Below are 23,315 nucleotides of genomic sequence, written 5' to 3'. Positions count from 1 at the left end.
AATAGCAAAGATAACAAATCAGATAATAAAGACTCCCAGTTCTGTTTCAATAGTAAAGATTAGCCTGAAGCACTTTCTTGAGCGTTCTGCAGAATTTAACCCCTAGAAGGCTCCAACACCAGATCTGGTGAAAACCAAGGGTTGATGATGTTGACTCTGACCCTCAGGACTTCAATCATCTAAATCTTGGACTCTGTTCACCTTTGCCCCAATTCTCTGCTGAATTCTCTGCCCAGGCCCTTTCATGAGTATGCATGTACCCTGGGCTTACAACTTCCCTGATTTTGCTGTTTCAGGAGACATTGCTTTGGGAAAGATCCCTGGGGTTCTTCCTACTTGCTGCAAGTAATAAATCCTTCATTCTGCTCTTTGCCTTGGTTGTGTCTTGTGGCTCAACACCCACCAACAGGTGAACCCAGAGTTCGAGTAACATTTACGTGTAAATCATCACACAGTAGTAGGGGATTAAAGAACTCCAATTTACATTACAACAAATGTAATGGCTATATTTACCTTATTCTCCTCCTGGTATCTTAAGATTAATTTCAATCAAATGGTTGGCATTAGAAAAACAAAAGAACTACCATAACAGTTTTTTCTTTTAACAATCTTTTATTCATAGGTTTTAATGATAACACTATTATTTGGGAGGCATGTTTTTAGCATAAATGAAATGAGAAGTCTGTATCTATGTTTTAACTCTATCACTACTTCAGTCTAAGACAAAAGTCCCTTAATAGAAGATTGTTCAAAAGAAGTCAAGTATTTCACGAAAACAAGTGATCATCTATTGCTTTTAAACCAAGACTTTATTTAGAGGATAGAGTCAAAATAATAAGTAAGTACTTAAGAATCCCTTCTACCACCTCCAGAAACACATCTTTTGCCCTTAGGGCAGCTATTGGGCCCAGTTTTTTGTTTTCTGTTGAGATGGTAAGAGAAAGAGCCTGAGGAAAGACTAGGTTGGTTACTGTCTTTAAATGTCAAATCGGTACTTGAGACACAGAAGAATCACTTTTATTTTGGTTACATTTATTTTTCAAAATCAAAACAAACCAGGGTTGACTATGAGAAAAAGCAATCCTGCCTCAACAGAAGGTCAGGACTGCTACAGAAGTTATCAAAAGTCGCTTTGTAGATGTAAAAGTTTCACCATTGCTGAGCTACGATATCTTACATATTCAAAAAATATTGCATTAAAAAAAGAAAAGAGGTTGTATTATGATCCACTTGAATGACAGTAGATGACCAAATACCATAACAATTTATCCCTAAAAATTGTTTTCCTAAAAACCCTCTAAATATAATCAGAGAATTGTAACAACTATTAGATGCAAAAGGGAAGCTGCCCCAGTTTTGCTTCCTGCTTGCCTCGTCACAGTGCTACAACACAAATGGTGGTGCAGTCCACTGCCAGGAGCGGAATACTCTAAGTTAACATTTCCACCCTTTGCTGTCTTTTTGCCCCCTCGTATACTTGAAGGTACTAGAAAACAATCTCACCAGAAAACTTACCACCACCAGATAGTGTTATGAAATATGATGAACGCTTTGGTGAACAGTGCCAAAGTTAAAGATAAGGTTTTCCAAACAGTTGTTTCACTAAGGTAAACTGGTCTAACCCCAAACAACAGGGGGTGGAGCAGTATTTTTTTTTTAAAGGGTCTGTGCATTTGAAAACTAAGTGAAAACATCAATATTTATGATTCAGACAATTAAATTGTGCATTTAATCCAAACAAAATACTTTATAAACACGATCTTTTAAACTTCTACCTTGCTAAAAATGAATCAGCAAATGTCCTAGTAGTCACACCAACAAATATTTTGTTAGTATTTATTAGGGCAAGCTGAATTCAGTAACAAACAATATATAATTAAATTATGTAGTAATATGAAGCAAAGAATTAAAATAGATTATTCTTATTTTGATTTACTTATTCAGATACCATTCAAATTAACATTTCATCTTCTACAGATTTATAGTATTCTGCCCTCTACAGAACTAAAGAGAAGGTGATTCTGCACAATCAGCCGTAATACGTACAGATTCCTAACACCTCCAGGTATGTCTGTAAAACTTAGAACAACGCCCAGTTACCATACCTAGTTGTTTCCAGTAGTCATTAAGATTTTAGTTCTGTTCCTTGAATTATAGTCCGAATCTTCTCAGCATCATTTTGTACAATTTTGTTGGATGGATCAATCTTAAGGGCAGCTTCATAATCCTGTAGGCCTATGTTTACATAGCAATGATGATCAGTAAAATATTTTATAAATACTTGTGTTATCTAGTATCTAGACAGTATTTTTAAAAAAACAAAAAGAATCACTAAGTCCATGGTTCAGGGCAAGTACCAGGTTTTAAATCAGACTCCCATCTTCACATACATGGTAGTATCTCTAAGAGACAGCAGAAATTTTTCAGTAATTTCAGGAATAATTATAATGATTTCATTCAGGATTCAGGAAGAAGCAGTTGTTTTAAATAGAACAAATAAGCTAACAGTTTAAACTCATTAAAGCATGTATAAGACTCAAAACTCATATATCAAAAGGACATTTTTACAAGAATCTACTGTAAAACAGAGGCAACTATATTTAATTTCTTGTAATAAGCCGTAATGGAAAAGAAACTGAAAAAATGTATCTATGTGTGTACATATATGTAAAACTGAATTGCTTTGCTGTACACCTGAAACTAACATTGTAAATCAACTACACTTGAATAAAAAATAAGATTTAAAAATAAATAAAATAAACAACAAGGTCCTACTATATTGCACAGGGAACTATATTCAATACCTTGTAATGGTATATTAAAAAAAAGACATTTTTTATCATCTCAATGAAAAAGTAATAAATGTCATCTTATTTCAAAATTCTGGATTTTAAAAAACAATTTTAGTAGATTCAATCCATACTTTATATAATTCATACACTAATATTTGTGATTTTTTTGGGTACTTATCCAATCTACAGAGTTTCTTTGAAGAAAATTGGTTAGAAAGGAAAGCATTGTGGACTAGTTGTTAAAAATAAGTAACTGAATCTAAATCTTTACCAAAAAAATCAGTGGGAAGAATTTCTTTGGGAGTAGGTAAACCTGAGTTCTAAGTGCTGTTGATCTGCTGTGCCACTTCAGGCCAATCACTTAACTTCTCCAAGCCTCCATTCCTTCATCTTTAAAAATGAAGGGTCCTTTTAGCTCAAAAAGGTCTATGATGCTATAATTTCTAAAGAATGCTTACAGTGTTTCATTCCTGTCTTAACAATTTTTCTCCTCATGAAGCTGGATAAGACTCTAAAAAACGAACAGGCATATAAACCTAATTTGGATACTCTGGGTAGAAAACTCTAAAAATGGCAGAAACAATCTTACAAACAAGCCAAAAATTATTAAGCTTTATAAGCTAGAGTCCATTCCCTGGCAAGACATCCAGGTCCTGAATGAGGGGGAACTGAACAGGCATCGAGGCAGGGAGGTACTGGAAGAGGAGCACTGAAGAGAGGACTCTGGGGCAACATGAGCAAGTGCAGACAGTCCTTAAACACAGTAAAAGTGAAAAGCTATGAAAATGAATTAAATGCTATGGCTTCTATATACATGGGACTGAATTACAAACTTTAGTACAGTTTCACAAAAATAAGCAACTGATCATACGTTGTCGCAGATCAGTTATTTCTGAGCTTATGTACGTATGTAGTGTCTGTGTGTGTGTAAGACCAAAGAAGCTCATTTTAAACTTTCCATTATATCAGCTCACGGTGAAAAAGAATGCGACAATGAATATACATAAATTTACATATAACTGAAAAAGTGTGCTCTACACTAGACATTGACACAACATTGTAAACTGACTATAACTCAATAAAATAAAATTTCAAAAACTTTTCCATTATATCTTAAGTGACTCATTTATATCCTTTATCACACATCTTTCCATAAAAATGTTGTCTGACACTGCATTATTTCCCTAGACCTTAACTTGTTCACATCTTGTTTTTTTTTCTTTTTTCAAGTATAGTTGATTTCATACCTTGTTTTAATTCCTTTCTACAACAATGATTTTTTTAAATATTTCAAATCATTTTTTGTTTTGTCAGGTAAATTGCACAGAATAAATTCAATGCTAAAAATGTAAAATAATGGAGTCACCTAGAATAATCCCAATGACTTTTTCTTCACAGTATAACTTCTTCACAGTATAACACAGTGGAACTAAAAATATTTCTGTCAATTTCTTACCTTCTATGTACAATTCTAGTTGACAGAATGCTGTTCCACGTCGTATGTGTGCCTTCATTCTTGCATTAGCATTGTCTGCAACAGGTGGCGTCAACAATTCTAGTGCCTTACAAAACAACAACAACAAGGGAAAGATGTAATTTCCTAATTTAAACTTAAGCAAAAACATGATAAAAACCTAAAAACAAGCCTCAAGCCCTCAGCCACCTAAATTTTTGGCTTAGTTGGGACAGGAATTTATCAAATACATTTATGTTGAACAATTTTAGGAATTGCTTAACTGTTCCTATATGAGATTCATATCCCTGCCCCCAAACTTATGGTTTGGTTTATCATTTGAAGCCTTTACAGGGATGAATAAATAGCATCTGTGGTCTTCTGTACTCAAATTGGGTGACTCGGTTTATTCATTCATTCAATAAATTTTTGTTTGTGCGTGAAATTGTGCTAGTAGAAAGGAAAACTGGATCGTAAAAATACTGTCGTATCTTTAATAGCTTAATGAGATCAAAGCATTAGGACTTGAATGTTTCTTCCATATTCTCAATCTCGAGCCACATAAGAGGTTTCTCATGTGATTTCCCTTAAAACAAGTTACTGTGTTATATAATAAAAGGCAAAAAAACTAGACATTTAAGATAATGACATGACATTAATTATGGAAATTAGGATACTGAGTTACTCTAAAAATGGGAAAATGATTATGAGATATCCTTCTACTGTGCAAGTGGTAGTGACATGAAGTGTTCGCCTTTCCACCTTGCATTAAGTCTGCAAAACTTTAATAAAAAAGGTGAACACAAACTGACAACCATTTACTAATTTTCTTAACTTCAGCTGATACAACAAGGCAATACAGTAACAACTGATTGGAGATCTCTAATCTGACTTGAAATCTCTAGATACACTAGTTCCTTGTCTATTTAAAAAATATTTTTTAAGGAAAAAGATGTAATAAGCAAGATGATTCTTAAAATCCTGCCATCTCAAATTTAAATTTAATTGACAAAAGATAAGGGCATCATTTAAACCAATAAACAGCAGCATATCAATTTTAAAGTCCCACATGTAAATACATAGATACATGTACCTTAGAAGAATCTTCGATGGCCTTGTGTAAATTTTTTAGCTTTAGGTGGCAAGCAGCACGATTCAAATACAATAGTGGAATCTTATTATTTAGTCTTATGGCTAAGTTGTATGCATTAATAGCTGCCAAATAGTTTTCTGTTGCAAACAATTTACTAAGGAGACAAACACAGAAAAGAAAAACAATGTAATTAACACTGAAAAGAAACACAGAAATGATACCTAATGATATCTGGCAGAGGTGATGGATGGCTCACCTCCTTTTCTATTCCTTGTACAATGGACACTGTGGGAGGCACTAACTCCACCTTTCCTCCACACATCAGTATGTCATCTGAATGGCTGACCTCACCTTCACCTCCAAGGGTAGCCGAGCAGTAGCTTAAACCAGTAGGCATGTTTCCATCCTCTCTGCTACAATGATTGACACAGGGATGGATTTATTTAGGAATGGATTTATTTATTTAGGAATGACCTAAATTGGTCTTTTCAGAATGAAGCCTGTGATTTTGTTTTCAAAGTTGGAGAACAAAAAAATTGGGAAAACTCCCCCTGCTGGATATAAGTGAAGAAAGCACACAAGCCCAAATTGTTGACCATTTTTAACATCCTCGTAGGAGCTAGCACTAGAATAAGCTGATACAATGGAATTATGAAAAGAATAAAAAAGCAGAAGGGAATCTGAGTCCTTGGTGATACAGTTAAGCTGCTGGATCAAGATTTACTTGAAATGTAACACCCCTTTAGCTTTTTAGTTACACAAGCCAATAACTTCCATTTAACATTAAGCCAGTTTAAAGCGGGGTTTTCAGTTACTTGCAAACAAAAGAATCCTAATAAATACACTCTTTCAGTTCAGATCTTCCAAAATTCTCTTCAAATAAAGAAATATACATAATTAAAGTACTTATTTTAAATGCAAAGTTTCTTTTTTGTTTTTCGTGTACAATTCCTGGTATTTTGAAAAACGCATAAACATAAGGAAAATAGAAAATAGTTTGCCAAATATTAAAGTGCCATTTAAATAACACTTTGTATTCATTTTCAGCTGACTGTACGATATACTTTACAGTCTAGAATATTAAATGTGATGACATCAGAAGTAGACCCAGAGAATCATGAGTGCAAGGTAAAATGACACCACTGTGACATCTAGCCTAAGCCTGACTCCAGTTTAAAATTACTCGCACAGACTAGAAAAGCTAATTCTGCGGGAACAGTTTCTGAAATGCCTCCTATCAGCTAGGGTGTTTCTAACCGTACGTAACAGAACCTCAACTCAAACTGGTTTAAACATGGAAGGAAACAGATCACCTCACATTAAAAAAAAGTTCACAGGGAAAGGCTCCATGCCCAATGCGATCAGCAGCTCAAGGATGTCACCAAGGCCTCCCCGCTTCTCCATTCCACTGGAGCGAGCAGTGACTTCCCCCTGGGGCTGGCATTCCTCATGTGTAGTAGAAGGTGCCACATGCAGGCACATTCATTTGAAGAAAATGGGACAGTATCTTCTGGTATATGCTCCGTGAGAGCAAGAAAACCTTGCCCAGAAATCTCCCAGTTCACATTCTTTCCCATCTCATTGACCAAAAATGCCTATCCTTAAAAGAAAATTTTGCCTTAAAAAAACCCCACCAGTTTCTCCGTCAATCTCTCTCTCCCCAACCTCTCTCTCCCCAGTTTCACTCCCCAATTTTTTTTCAAGAGGATATTAAATTGTTTATTGATTATGCAAGATAATGGATGAGACACAAGCTTCATTCCCATCTATAACTTTATCTGGTATTACAATTCAATTTAGATTTATCACATAGGATGTATCAACAATCAGACTAAGGACCAAAACTCCATGACTTTGCTTGAGTGACCCTTTACCCAGTACTATATATTTCAATTTGGGAACTTTTTAAAAAATTTCACCAATATGACCATCTTTCCATGTTAATAAATATAGATATATTATTTTTACAAAGATTTTTTACAGAGCATTCTCTCATTGTGCAAGGATTTCTAAAACCAGTCTCCTCCTACTGACGGACATTTAAGGCTTTTATTTCCCAATACTTTGGTTTTATAAACAAGCTTATAATAAATTCTGTACACATATATAACACACACACACACACACACACACACACACTCACACACAAACCCAGCAGTGTAATGAAAATAACCCTGATCTGTTGAAGTCAATCAGAAAATATCCCTGGACTTGGGGTAGGGTCCCCATCCTAAACTACATGGGCAAGGTCTATATACTGAAACAAACAGGGACTCAGCCAACAAGGATAAAAGAAGACAATAAATGTTAGCTAGATAACCTATTGTGTCTACTACAAACCTTTTTAAAATTAACTTTAATTTTCAAATTTACCATTTTAACCATTTTAAAATGGTTACAGTAATCCTAGTGGCTGGATGGAAATGAACTCTTTATCAGATATGTGATTTGCAAATATTTTCTCTATTCTAAGGACTGTCTTTTCATTCCGTTGACAGTGTCCTTAATGTACAAAAGGCTTTAATTTTGATGCATTCCAACTTAACCATTTTTTCTTTTGTTGCCTGTGCTTTTGAAGTCACATCCAAGAATACTGTCAAATCCAATAAACCCTATGTTTTCCTCCAAGAATTTTCTAGTTTCAGCTCTTATGGTTAGCTGTTTGATGCACTTTGAGTTAATTTTTGTATATGGTATTAGGTAAGGGTTCAACTTTATTCTTTTGTATGTGGATATCCAGTTTTTCCAACACCATTTGTTGAAAGACTGTCCTTTCTCCATTGACTAGTCTTAGCACCCTTGATGAAAATCATTTGACCATGATTTTCACACATGAGGGTTATTTCTGGGCTGTCTATGCCGTTGGTCTGTATCTACACAAACCTTATAGTAATACATACATTTGGAGTTCTATTTTTCATCTTTAATGTAAGTTTATAGTTTTATAATACAACAGTTTTATCAGAAAAGTTCTCCTAGGTTCTAAGGGAAAAGGAGCTTACAATGAGCAGTATTAAAAGAATACTGTAGGAGGCATAACAGTAAAAAATATAAAGTATTAAAAAATTTTTAATGTTTACATATATATATTAAAATATAAAACCAAGTGAACATTACATTCTTTACAGTTCAACACCAGTACAAACATGCAATAAAGCATCATTTGCTTTATGACTTTCAAAATGGTTCTGAACTCAGAAACAGCTGAATTTCAAAAGGAAAGGAAAAAAAATTAAACCTCTGTCTGAAGGGCTGAAGGGCAATAGCCTTTGAACACCAAATTTAAACAGAGAAGCTAATAACCAGTGTCTCCTGTGATGGCTCCAAATAAAGCAATGCCCATGAAACAAATTATGCAAAAGTAGTCATTCAGCACATACTGAGTGCTTACTGTACTGACTGCACAGCGAGAGCAAAAGAGACATGGACAACTGCAAACACGCACTCCTGTCATTTCTATGATGATTGATTGGTTTGCCTTTGTAAACAAAGAAACATTCTGATTGGCAATGGCCAAAAGGGCCAAACATTTTGGGAAAGCCTTAGGCATGGGAGAAGCTACAAGAGGCAGGAGTGATAAGAAAGAAGCAATGTACTTGTTTGGTTTTTAAATGGAGGTACTGGGGATTGAATCCAGGACCTTGCACATGTTAAGCACATGCTCTACCACTCAGCTATATCCCCACCCCGAGAAAGAAGCAATGTGGAGGAAAGTAAAAAAAAAAGGGGCAGAAGAGTTAAGAGAAATCCAAAGTCGTGGGGCTTCGAGACAGCCATGGGAGCAGGGAAAACCACACATTCCAACACAAGACAGAACAGCTCCACTTTGTGGGCAATAGGAACTTGAACAGCCACCTGCCCCTCAAAGGACTTTTAAGGTCTCTTGTTTCTTTCAGCATCTTACAGGGATGGAAAACATTCCTGGGTATCTCGAGAGCTTCTAGAATTAAGTATTAGTGCACCGCAGTGAAGGAACGCCCCCAGTACAATTCAGCACTCGGGAGGAGGAGGCTGCTGCATACTAAATAAAATGACAGGTTAGGCCAGAAGAGGGACTGTCCTGCAGCAGAATATTATGGGCTGTAAAATGCATACAACCAGTCAACAAACAAAATTATAATTATGTCAAAGAGGTCATCTTAGAATATGGATTCTAAATTTCTTGAAGGCTGGCAAAAGGTAGCAGCATAAGAAATCTTGTCTCTAAAAACAAAGAGAGTTGTAAAACCTGCAGCAGAGCAAGGCAGATTTGGCAGATCTGTTCTGCCAGGAGGTGGGTACAGGAGGATACAGGGAGACAGTTCTCCAGGGGTCTTTAATGTTCCTTCATGGTTTACGTCAGATGCACTGACAGCTTTCGCTTGGGACTATCTTTTCACAGATGTCTGGATGGTGCACAGCCTTGAAGACAGACAGTGTCTCTCTCTGGGGCAAAGAGCAGATATGTCTGCTGCTCAGTGTAATAAAGTTAATATCTCCTTGTGAAGCTAAAGGTTGGACAGGTTTGCTTACAATCTTTTTATAAAAAATTGTGTTCCTTAAGCTTGGCTTTCTCAGTTATGGCATAAACCTACTGTGTGTACGGCATCCACCTGGGCCCACCTCTGCACTGGCCCCACAGGACTGGAGGGGCAAAGGGAACCAAGATGAAAGTCATGTTATAAAGTCCTTTGTCTTGACTAATGAGTCTCCTGGCTTCCACTAGCATCTATGAAATTATGGTAGGCTACCTCGTCACAGTTCTTGCCAGGGCATGGGTTCAAACCAAAAAATTGGAGAAAATTCAATTTGGCAAGTAGAACTGTATTCTGTGTTGGGAGAAGATGGTAACAGGTGGTCAACGATCAGTATGAAAAAATCTAACATGAAGTAAAAGGACATCCAGACAGGCAGGCAGAATCCAGCCTCAGAAAATTCACAAACAGCAGGCAAACAGAAACCCAGACTGGCACAAGCTGGTACTAGGTCAGTCAGTCAGCAAACAGCGGGGACCTACCTACAGAGCAAGGGTTCAGAAGCAGAATTAACCTGGGTGGTAAGAGAAAAAGTAAAACTAAAGCAGAGCCTCAGTCTTGAAAGGACTGGAGAGTAGGCAGGCTACAAAATCTGGCACTTAGGCCACGAGAGAAAAAAAAAGAAAATTCAGATTCTGGAACTAGTTAGGTGATTTTATGTAACAACAGTAACACGATGCTGGCTGCTAGACTGTAGAGGTGTATATCCTTAATCTCCTCCTACCTAACATTAGAATTTGCTGTGGAGAGTGAGGTATGCAGATGCAATTCAAGTGGTCCTACAGTGGGGGGAAGAAGGAACTTGCAGCTTGGGGTTAAGACAGGGAGGTCCAAGCACAGAGAAACATCGGTGAGACAGAACAACAATCACACCTTATATGATCACAAGTGTCTGGAAGGGTAGCTATTAGAGTCACTTACAGATTCTGAGTCATGTAAGGCTGTTAAACAACATCATACCATGCAAGTATCTAAATCAGAGCATCTAGACTCTGTTTTATGTGAGATGTTCTCAGTAAAAAGCTTTCTGGTACGCTGCTAATTGGAAAAGGTAAAATGCTTTAATGAGCAAATAAAATTAGCTAAGCTTATGTATTTTCCTGAAAGGTAGATTTGGCATTTACAACTAAGAGCTGGCTGTAGAAGGCTAGGGAAAGAAAAATGAAAACATTCTGTGGCTTTTTCTAAGAGCCTTTTTGAGTAGATATAAGCCCTTACACAGCTTCTTGAAGCGACTGCGCCTTTGGAAGGCCTGCCCACTTCTACCCTTTTGTAAAACAAGTGTCCCAAAGGTTTAAACACAGTAAGGACACTTGGACTGTTTTTGCCGGTGTAAATAGAGAAAGCTACCATGAAACAAAGTCTCAGGAGATGGAAGTATTTCATCCTTTGGCTTAAATTCAAAGCTGTTTCTGAATGGGTTCTATTATGTGCGCTTCTATCTTTTGTACTGCATTATATTGCAAGAGAGGATACATTTCTCTCTAATAATTCTTACCTTTCCTTTTATCTGTTTGTACTTGGCACTGTAATTAACTGTACTCTGCTCTGTTTCTCTGGGTGTCATTAGTTACTAAGTTCTCTTCCATCTCTCCTCATTTTAACTCTCTTCCTCTCCTCTTATTTTGCGTCTCTTTCTTTTTCTACCCAATTGGAGGCAATAAGGCAAAATGGTACCAAAAAAGAAAAAAGAAAAAAAAGGACACTAAAGTGATTACAATCTACAAGTCACACCTGACTGCAACAAAGTACACTTTGCACTAGGTTGTTGCCAATTCATTGCTTTTGCCAGCAACCACACACACATATACACCCACAAACACACACACCAGTCTTTTGCTGTCAGTCAAAAATTTCAACCCTAGTTCAATGATCTTATCTGCCCTTTTGACTCTTAAATCCAAATCATGTCATTATTATATCAGAAATAAGATCAGACCAAACACTGCCTAGGACATTTAGCCAGTCCCAGCACTGGAAGACCTTGTGCCAAACGACCTTCCAACCACGTCCAGCAACCCTGCTATTTTTGGGTTGTGATCAAAAAGCACGCTCTTCCTTGTCCTCATGTAAACATCCCAGTTTGCTGGCCTTTCCTACTCTCTTCTTCCTCTCTTCCTTTGCACTTTGTTACTCCTGATTCTGCCACAGTTGACTTTCCCTCCCAACCCAATCCTTTCTTAATCCTCAAATTTTCCACATGATGCTTTCTAAAATAAACCTGGCTCTTCTTGGAGGGCAATGCTATCTCTACCACCCTCTATACTGAGGCCTCCGACTCCCCATGTCAGGGGAGGGAATTGGCATTCTCCAGACTCACATCTGCTAGTTTCAAGCTGTAACTCTGCCTTGATGTAAACAGCATCATCCTTTGGGACTTCTGACATCTTTACCCTATAGCCTCCTAGTCACTGTCATCTAACTGGCTTTTTAAAATCATTTTTCTGTTTCACTGAGGGCTTTGAAACCTGCCTCCCAGCATCTGTCTCCATCCCAACTTATGCCATAATTTCAGAAGATTCTACGGTTTATATATATGACTTATTTATCAATTTAGCCTCGAAATACCTGGAACTCCTTAACTCAAATTACCATCCCTTCAGCTTCACTTTTGCTATGCATTCCCTGGGCCACATCTTGAACTTTGTTGTCATCTGAACTGCACCATGTCAGTGATATTAACCTCTGGAATCCCAACCACTGACCAGAAATTTCTATTCTGCCAAATTTCCCTTTATACTCAATCTTCAACCTTATAGGGTCCTCTAATTATTTTTTTTCTCCTTCTTCTTCTTTTTTTTTTTTTTAAGTGGAGGCAGTGGTGATTGAACCCAAGATCTTGCACATACTAAGCACATGCTCTACCACTGAGTTATACCCACCCCTTCCCTGTAATTTCTTAAGTGCTCTGTTTTCTCTTAGTCAACTGGGCCCCTCATGATATCTCTTCCTTTCTAACCCAGCCTAGATTTCATGGCTAAATATCTGAGCTATTTTTCCATGAGCAATCTGGTCCCTTGTGCTACTAGCCTTTTATTGTGAGTCAAAACTCCAACCTTGGCTCAATGATCTACTCTTAAATCCAAAAGACTAAACACTATAGAAGATAAATCACAGAGCTGTACTGACTAGCATCTCTATGAGTTCATGCTCTCTTATCTAGGAGAGCCCTCAACAGTACCCACTCAGCAATTTTTGTTAGAAATGTATCTAGTTTCACACTTATCTTCACTTTCTTCCCTTCCATCTCAGAAAACAAAGTATCTCCATTTATTCCAAGTCAACTTCTCAGTATTTTCTAGACCAAAGTAACCAATCCAACAGGACAGCACATTCAGCTATGCACACTTGAGCACTCCAGGCAGCCAGGAAGAGTGATTCACAGCCACACCACCGGGGCTGCCTTCACTAGGGCTGATCAGTTGGAACAAACGGACAGGAAGATTTTCTTCATCTGTCAGAGGTGGACAGCTGTATTTGGAACACAAGCTTCATAATCATATTGACCCAGGATTGAATCCTGGTTCTACTTATTAACTACCACCTTAGCCAAGTTTCTTAACCTCTCTAGTCCTGTTTCTACATTTGTAAAATGGGGATAAAGATAATAATATCCAACGAGTCAGATTGTTAAAGAAATTAAAAGAGCTATTGTGTAAAGATGCTGGCTTCTCAATAAACATTTGTTAAATGGGTGCAAAAGCAGTGGTTCCTAGCCAACTACATTTGTGAGGATTTAATGAGATGGTGTATGCGAAGCTCATGTACCCAGCACAAGATACATATTAACTGTGATTATGACAATGGCAACTTAAAGAAAATGCAATTAAAGTAACGATTTAGACTGGATACACCTAAAACTGGATACAGGGTAGGTAACAGGCCAGCAGACTGGGTGAAAACCAAAGGGGACTTTCACTTAATATGCAGTGTAAATTTTTTTCTGAAGATATATTTTGCTATAAAATGTAAAAATAAATGCAACTTTTAACAAGAGGAAAAACAGAAACAAAATCAAGATACTCCATCCACCCTTGGCCGTGACCCAATTTTATCCACTCTTCTTAAGGACATTTCAATCACCTCACCACCTGCACATCTATTCAAACTTTTTCTATTCTTACTGAAGAACAAAACAAAATAAAAACTCTTCCCTTAAAGTTTCAATTCCACTGGCTTCTGGGAGTATTTTGGGATATTCCTTTCTTTTCCCAGATCTTCAAATGTTGGTAGGTCACAGGGTTTTATCCTCAGGCCAATACTCCCCTGGGCTACACACTCTTTTTGGATATCTCACCTACTCTTATAAATTTAACTGCTATGTAAATGCTGATAACGTCCAACTCTACATCTACAGTGCTGGCCTCTCCCCTGAGTTTCACACTTGCTGGACACTGTCCCCCAGATTGACCAGGAGACATGTCAAACGCAACACAGTCAAAACTGAACTTACCTGCATTCCCTCCTTCCTAGCCCCTCTTCCGATGTCCTCTAATTCAGCTGGTGGCATCATATAATCCATCATTCATACTAAAACCCGCAAGTCGCGCACCACCATCCTCTCTCACTCCTCAACAATCAAGCAAGAACTTCTCCCTGTTTTACCTCCTGAGTATTTCTCAAATCGTCCTCCTCTCCAGCCCTACAACAACGTCATAGTTCAAACCTCTGCCCTGACTTCTGCAATACACTTCCCCCCACCTTTACAGGATAAAATATAAGAATCTCAACGGAGTACACAAGGCACCCGTCTGTTTTTCTAGGTCCATTCGGCATTACTCCTGGCATCAATTTTTATGCTTCAGCAAAAAATAAACTACCCATAGTTCCTGACTATAGTTTGACACTATTCTTGTCTGTGAGCTTTTGTTCATACTGGCTCCTCTGCCTAAAATGAATGCCTTTCTCTCCCTTCCTCCTCAAACTCCTGCTTATCATCAAGAGGAGCCCAGGCACTATGTTCTCCAGGAGGTTTTTCCTGCAACTGTCTTCCTTCCTTTAAGGTCAGGTGTCCCTCTTCTGTACTCTCATTTTCCCTTGTTCTTTCTATGTACTGTACTTCTCACACAGTGTTTCAAGTATCAGTATGTGTCTCTCTCCTCCACTGATCTCCATGGTTCACCGCCTTGCCTACAGTTCGGCAAATAGCAAGCAATCAGTAGATGTTGATTCAATAGTTCAATAAATGGAGAGGAAGGGGGAGAGGGAGGAAAGAAGAGAAGGGGAGAGGAAAAAGAGAAGGGAGGATCACGTAGTATTTTGCTGTTGGGAGTAGGAGGAACAAACCTGTCAGCCCCGGGCTTCTGAACGTCAGAAAAATGACCAACTCCACCTCAACTCCACAAATCAATCTCTGGTGTTGTATTAGATAGGAGAAAAGGCCAAGAAAGAAGAGAGAAAAGATGAGAAAAGAAAAATAGAGACTTTGTGATTAGACAGATAACTGCCCCTCCCAAAGATGTCTACATCCTAATCCCCCAAACCTATGCATATAGTAACTAAAATGGTTAGTTAGAAAGGGCCTTGCAGATATGATTAAGGATCCTGAAGTAGATTACCCTGGATTATGCAAGTGGGACTACTGTAATTACAAGGGTCCTCACAAAAGAGAGAGGGAGGCAGGAGAGCCAAAGGAGACATGACTATGGAAGCAGAGGGCAGACTGATGCTACTGCTGGCTGGGCCATAAGCCAAGGAATGTGGGCAGCCTCAACGCTGGAAAACCCAAGGAAACAGATTTCCCCTAGAGCCTCCAGAAGGATTTCAAAGGATACTTTGATTTTAGTCCAGTAAAACCCATTTTGGACTTCTGTCCTCCAGAACTGTAAGATAGTAAGTTCGTATTGTTTTAAGCCACTAAATTTGTAGTAGTTTGCTATGGCAGTACTAGGAAAATGATACAAAAGTATACATAATGAGATATAATAAATACTACCTACAGTTGCCTCAAAATATGAATTCAAATTGCCACAGAATGTACCAGCATTTATTGTTTTTGACAGCGGTATAAAATTCACACATATATAAATAAAAGGACTGCCTGGATATAAAATGATAATTTATAAGATATTTGATAATCTTTTAAATATGGATATGACTAATCAAAGTAGCTCTAGTCTTAAAGAACCATGATTTTAAGGGAAGTGTCAGGAAGGGTTGATGTTAAATGTTAAGTGATTTTAAAAGGGGTTTTAATAAATAATCCAAAAGACGTCATATTTTTCATTTCCATGGCATTTAAATACAAAAGCAAATAAAAATAAGAGCCTTATTTAATTCCTATTAGATCTGACTTTTTTAATATGGAGGCCATGACTACCTACTTAGCTTATTTGTATTATTTCTCCCAAACCACTACACATCAAGACATCTAGAAAATGTGGCAAGCATTAATATCTATATAAATTTATTATAAATCTCACGGCCAGAGTTCAAACAACTTACTTTCCTTTGTCCTTCAACCATTCTGGGTTCTTTTCCTCTTCTTTTAAATCACTAAGCTCAGGAATATCAGCGTTCATTGCTCTTCGTGCCTCTGCTTGTTTGTGTAGCCACTGTAATGAGAGTGCAGACTACTGAAGGACACATAGATCTTATTTTATCAAGTTACTTGTACATTTTCCATCTTCCTACATGAGATGGAAATATTATTGTTATGGACTGAATGTTTGTGTCCTCCAGCTTCCACATGTTGAAGCCCTGATCACCAATGTGATGGTATTTGGAGGTGGGGCCTTTGGGAGGTAATTAAGTCTAGATGAGGTCATGAAGGTGAGACCCCTGTGATCGAGTTAGTGTCCTTATGAGAAGAAGAGACCAGAGCACATGCTCTTCCCTCCACCCCTGACTCCAGCATCCTGACCATGGACTTCCCAGCCTCCAGAACTATGGGAAATAAATGTCTGCTGTTTGCCCCACCTGGTCTGTGGTACTTCGTTACAGCGGTCTCAGTGGACTGATGCAATATTTGATGATGATTTTAAACTTCCAGTTTCTACACACATTTAAGCTTTTTTTTTAAACTTCTCTAGCTGAATAAGATCAAATGTATAAAAATTTCTAGTCCAAATTTCTCGGAGTTCATGTGAGTATTACCTTACTTTTCTTATTTATAATATATATTTTTTATATTCTAAAAATATGTAAATGACTTTTTAAAATAATTACAATTTTATAGTTATAGAAATACTTCTATAAATAACAAAATACAGAAATATATTCTTAATAAGAAAAAAGTTAATATTTATCAATTGTCATTATAGCTTAAGGAGCTTCAAATAGTTCCACAGATTTTCAGTTGAGAGAGATATCATTTCATACCTTACAGTAAAAAAAAAAGTGCAATTCTTAGTGCTTATACAACTAAAGATACAATATTCAAAATTCCAGAGCTCAGGAATTTATAAACGAATGAAGGATATTAATGCCAAATGTCACATTATTAATATTTTATATTAATAATAATTAATTGTAATAATATAGTTACAAGGATGGAGGGTATAGCTCAAGTGGTAAAGCACATGCTTATAGCATGCATGAGGTCCCGGGTTCAATCCCCAAGCTAATTACCTCCCCCCCCAAAACAAAATAAATAAATACATAAAATATATATATATAAAATAATAATAATATAGTTACAATAAATTTCCAAATTTCTTCTCACCACAAAACATACTGATCCAAAATTTACAAATCTATTATGGAAAATGATGTATTTGATAAAATACATGGCGCACGCAACAGCTTATCTCCCGGAATAAGCAACAATACTGTATATTGTATCAATGTTTTCTCATCAGCATTCTGGAGCCAAAAAAACCCTGTAGATTATTTTTCTCATATAAGAAAATATTACATTTTTTTCATGAAGTACTATCTTTAGTGTAACAAATACTTTAATTCAGATTCAGTAAGAGTTTCAATAGACAAAATAAAAAAGATAGTATTTTCATTTGCAATCATTATAACTAAGAACAGTACACCTACCTCCTCTTCTTCTGCTACTTGTGATTCCCGGAGGGCAGTTGGGAATACTCGAGGAGTAAAGTTGATTTTAATACTGCCAACAGAGCGAGGGGCAGGAATACTGTCTTCCTTTAGCTTCTCAAAAAACATATTTTCTGAATTTCTCCCTTCAAAAATAATGTTAGCAAGTAAGTTCTTTCTCTCTCACTTCCTAGTTAACAATCAAACTGACTTTTAAGGTAATTATACATTAAAGCTACTTCTAAAGTCCAATACAAATAATCCAAACATATTTGCTTCAAGAAGGAATGTAAAATCCCTTATTGAAAGTATGGCAGCTAATTATCTGTTCTTTAATCAATAACCCCAGCTACTCTTCTGGGATTTTCTTTGTTAATCCACACAGTGGATTCCATTCACTCTAGAGGAAGGCACCTAGGCAGAGCCATCTCTGCCAATACCACCTCTGTTTCTTAAGCTCCTATAACAATTCCTTCTATAAGCTCCCTGGTGACGATATAAAAAAGATTTTCAGCTATTAGAGACAGCTAATGAGAACAGGCAAAGGATAATAATGAAAAGCTATATGTCTGTATAAAGGTAGTGAGATGTAATAATTGTTAAGTCAATATAAGAGGAGAAATTAATCAAAATGTTAGACTATAAACTATGTGAATAAAGGGAAGGGAAGGTACTAAAAAAAAGTACTGTAAATATGATAGACAGATTTAAAAGGCAAATATCAAAATTGGTTTAAAAAAAGATTTATTCTTGATATAAAATGAACACATACAACTAAGATAAGAAAATTTCCAATTTAAAAATTTGAAGTTTAACACTAACATTTCAAAAGGAGGGAGGCAGGTGGCAAGGAGGAAAGAATAAAGACTCAAACAAACAAGAAAGTAACATCAAGAAAAGTTTGAGCAAAATTTTCTACAGATGCTTGTGGTTGGGAATGCTGTCTTCCAGCATCCTATCAATTCCCTCCTCTTTCTTTTAGTAAGAGAATCTGCTGTGCTATTCTACTGTGCAGTATCTACATAACCCTGCCTCCCTAAAGAATAGGTGTGGTTATGTGCCAAACCTGAGACCACAGACTGTGAGCAGAGGTGATGTATACAACTTACAGGTCATTATCTTACAGCTAAATCCACTTGCAGTGGCCTTCCTCTTTCCCACTTCCCACTGGCTAAAAAACAATGCCAACTACAGCAACCACCTTTAACCTAGAGATGGAAGTCAAATGATGTGGTAACAGATGTGGCCCCACCAGCCTGGATGTCCTTGTGTAACAAAGCTATCTATCAGGCCTAGACTGATGACTGTTACATAATAAGCATTACATTACAGAGAACTAAATTTCTATCTTATTTGATCTGTAACTTTTGATCTCTTTATTACAACAGTTGGCTTGAGCCTACTTAATACAAATGTCCCAAGAATTTCAAAGCCAAGTAAATTGTTTTTCACTTGTGAAGCCAAGAGACATTTCTAGATATATAAGAACAAAGTAAATACACCACCTAGCCATCTTTTCTGAATAAATCACTCAAAGAAATGTTCTAGAATATGGAGAAATAAAATTAAGAACTCAGGAGTAGGAAACTTGAGGGCAAAAATGAAAAAGGATGGGTTTTCTAAAATAGTGGAGAACATACTAAAAATGTTGTGAACAGATTCTTAATGTTAGTACAACAGAAGGAAAACAGAATACAAAATTAAAATGACATATATAACTTCAAATTATTACACTAATGATTACTAGGATATAGAACATGCAGGGAATAAGCACCATTCCTCCATACTGAGAAATAAAAAATTACTTTACTATTAATTTTTCTAAAGAAAAGTAAACAAAATTTGAAAAGAGAAAAGTTTTTCACCTTAGGCTTTGTACTGTAGTACTTCATATACCAAAATAATGACCTAATACCATGAATAGATTCACACACACACACAAATCGTGACATACATACTTCACTATATGGAAAAGGCTCACTTTCTCAGAAAATATTAATCATTGCACCTTTTATGGTGAGATTTCTAGATGTTGAATTTCTAGTAAGACTTTTATGTTTTACTTTTTCCCTCTCTTCTTCCATTTGCTTTTCTTGCTGACGCAATTCTTCTTCTCTCTGAATCCTTTTTTGTTCTTCAGCTTTGCTTTGATGCTCTTTCCAGGCTTCCAATTCTTTAGTTGCTTTTCTCCGTTCATATTCTTTCATATCTTCTATTTTTTTCCTCTTTTCTTCTTCAATCTGTAAAAATTACGATTACCAAATCCTTTAAAACACATTAAAAACAACATGTTAAAAATAAGAAATTCATTATAATACTTAGTTATTTTTACCTCTAAACTCTTGTCATTAAATCTGCAGCAATAGCTAGCAGTGAATAAAGAACTAAAAATGGGAATGGTGAGTGATTTAGCAGAATGCTCAATGATCTGGGTGTCACTGAACACAGGTTTCAGTTCCAGATTTACCATTAACTATTGATATGTTCTTGTGGAATCACTTTCTCTAGCCTCAGCTTCCTCATATATCAAATGTGAGCAGGCATTCAATTAGATGATGTCTAAGGGCTTGGTTAAAAAAAAAAACAGAATTTATTATTCTGAAAGTTAAGTCACTTGTCCCAAAACCCACATACACAAAAATACATATGTGCAAACATTCGCCTTCTACTTAGGCCAGTCTTACCTTGTCTTAGGACAAAGTTGAGCTGACCCTCACCCGAGGAGTGAGGGAATAAGAGGAAAGGAAATAGGAAGGAGGAACTAGGGAGTTTGTCTCTGGTGAGTAGAAATATTTGAACCGTGAATCCCGCTGCCAACCACATTTGCAACAGCAGTTATTTGAAACTTCCACATGAAAAGTTAAATATCAGGTGAATTTGAAGCAATGCATTGTTAATTGTGTGCCAATTTTTCTCCCTTTCACAAACTTCCCTCATATGGACAAGAAAAAACCACTGTGAAACAGAGTAACTGGTTAATACATATGATAGGCTCCATGTATCTGACTTACCTGTTGTAACAAAATTTTCTCACCTCTAACCTCTAGACAAGCAGTGTCTAACAGAACTTGTTTCAATGGTAGTAATATTCTGAATTATCCAATACCTTAGCCACTAGCCACATGTGGCTAACTAAGCACTTTAGTGTGACTGAGGAACTGAATTTTAAATTTTATTTACATTTCATTAATGTAAATTTAAACTAATTTTATATTTTAATAGGGCATGTGACACAGCTCTAGGATGACATACTGAGAAAAAGCTTCCTAGAGGCTGAATTATTTTAGGATACAGAATTAACATTATAGGTATGAAAACTGTACACTGAAAAGGTACTCTATAATATTTGCAAGACTTAATACCCTCTTCTGGAAGGCTGACTGTTTACTGAACCTCTGAAATTAAAATAAACTTCACAGATTACTGAACAGGAGTTTCCTGCAATCCCAGAATTGCACCTAAGGCTTAAACTAGGCACAAAAGATGCAAATCACCACATGTCCTAAGTTCAGAGAGCTGCAGTGAGCTGCCAACAGGTTGGGCCAAAAAGAATCTGCATATGGCAGTGAACCAACATTTAAAAGCCTGACAACAGTCCATGATGAACAGTCAGTGTTAGCCAGAGGCAGCCACAACCTAAAAAGAGAAGATGACAACTTCCCCTGGTTAATAATATGTTTGTCTTTTCCCCTCTCCTTCCTCTCTGTCCCCACACATGGAAGGAGGAAAAAGTATGTGAAGAGTCAGAACACCTTACACCATCATCTCTCTAAGTGGAGTGAATTTTGAAAAGTTTTTAAAAATGCATAAGACTAAGTCTTCTACTCCCACTTCTTTTTTTTTTTTAAGACTAAGTCTTAATTACCAAAAACAAGACTGTTCTTAGAATCAAAAGTAACAAGAAAGTTCTTCTACTAAGCCAAGATGTAGGTAAGGGAAAAATATATATGTGTGTGTTTATGTGTGTGTGTGTATGTATGTATGTATGCATGTAGAAATCAATCAATCAGTAAGTAAGTAAGTAAGTAAGTAAGTAAGTAAGTAAGTATATGTATATAATTTATAACAGGCTATATTAGAGACAGAAAAATACATCTTCAGGGATTTATAAGGAAGAGGAAGGATTAACAAAGGCTTCTCAGAGGGAGAGGGTATAGCTCAGCAGTAGAGTGTGCACTTAGTATACACAAGGTCCTGGGTTCAATCCCCAGTACCTCCATTAAATAAATAAATAAAAACCTAAATTCCTCCCCACAAAAAATTAATTAAAAAATTTTTTAAAAAGAAAGGCTTCACAGAGCAGGTGACAGAAGGAACTAGAACGAAGGGGAAAATATGAAGAAGGTAACACCACAAAGCTTATGATAAAGAGAAAAGAGAGACTATATTATAGAGCAAACAGAAACAGACAAATGTTAAATAATCCTTGAAGTTTTAGATTTTAAAACAAAGTAATAAGGGGAACATACCACTTAAAGCAGGAATAAATATGTAATAACAAATAAACTCAGAAGGCTGGAAAAACAATCATTGCACATGAAGGAACTGGATTTTAAGTGCTTTGTGCTAAAAAAAAAAAGGATGCCCTATAGTATGGGATATTAGTTTATTTAACACAGACAGCAAATATAAGTAATGGGAGAATAATGAGCTGCTCCTAAACTAAGTTCCTGAAGAAAGGGAAATCTATAATTCTTTAAATCCAGAATGAATCTCTGGTTTATCAAGGCATTGTTCCTTATAAGCCAATCTCATTTATGAATTACATACAAAAACAATAAATATTAGAAAAGTGAATCAAGGAAAATATTAAAATTATAATACATTTTGATCAAACAGGGTGTTTCTTATTTATGACATTAGGAAAGCAAAAGAGAAAAACAACATAATCTGAGTACATGCCAAAACATATCAGTTGATACTAGGAAAAAAATTTAGATCAGTTAAAGGACCTATACAATATCATACTTCATGGCAAAGTATTAAAAATATTTCCAGCAAAGTCCCTAAGGCCAATATGCTTACAGTTTTACTGTTTTTCTGGAGGGCATAACCTATAAAATGAAATTTTTTAATTAAAAAAATTTTAAGTAAGAAATATAAATATAGATTATACAGAGATAGAATCATTACTATTTGCAAATAATATGGTAGACAACCTAAAAGAACAAAAATAATAAACTGACAAACTATTAGAAAGAAGAGGTAGGTTCAGCAAGGCAATTACATACAAGATCAACTTACACAAACTCATAAAAACTAACTTCCCTACAAACTGGCAATAAACAATTAGAAAATACAATGAAAAAATCATTTCATTAGTAATTGCCAGAAAAGCTTCTAACATGCTACAAATAAGCTTAACAAAATATGAGTCAGCACTATACATAAGCTAAATAATTTTGCTGAGGGACAGTTAAAAAAAAAAAGTCTGAATAAATAGAGACAAATGCCACACTCTTGAAAGAAAATCTCAG

General features: G+C 36.2%; 1 protein-coding gene across 3 annotated transcripts in view; it reads right to left on the bottom strand.

Moving 5' to 3' along the window:
* Positions 1-995: 995 nt before the first annotated feature.
* Positions 996-23,315, bottom strand: part of DNAAF4 (dynein axonemal assembly factor 4) — a 37,831-nt gene continuing 15,511 nt past the window's right edge. For 2 of the 3 annotated variants that reach the window (XM_064485581.1, XM_010979588.3), the window contains exons 4-9: positions 19,847-20,078; positions 17,839-17,984; positions 16,297-16,406; positions 5,339-5,492; positions 4,249-4,354; positions 996-2,235 (exon numbers count right to left, since the gene is read on the bottom strand). In XM_064485581.1, coding sequence (XP_064341651.1) covers positions 2,126-2,235; positions 4,249-4,354; positions 5,339-5,492; positions 16,297-16,406; positions 17,839-17,984; positions 19,847-20,078 — 858 coding nt within the window. In that variant the 3' untranslated portion in view covers positions 996-2,125. The remainder of the gene's footprint in view (positions 2,236-4,248; positions 4,355-5,338; positions 5,493-16,296; positions 16,407-17,838; positions 17,985-19,846; positions 20,079-23,315) is intronic. The other variant, XM_010979589.3, reaches the window with a different exon arrangement.

Source organism: Camelus dromedarius, chromosome 5, assembly GCF_036321535.1.
Source record: "Camelus dromedarius isolate mCamDro1 chromosome 5, mCamDro1.pat, whole genome shotgun sequence".
Classification (NCBI taxonomy): domain Eukaryota; kingdom Metazoa; phylum Chordata; class Mammalia; order Artiodactyla; family Camelidae; genus Camelus; species Camelus dromedarius.
Note: the sequence above shows the minus strand (reverse complement) of the source record. Positions and strands in the feature narration are given on the sequence as shown.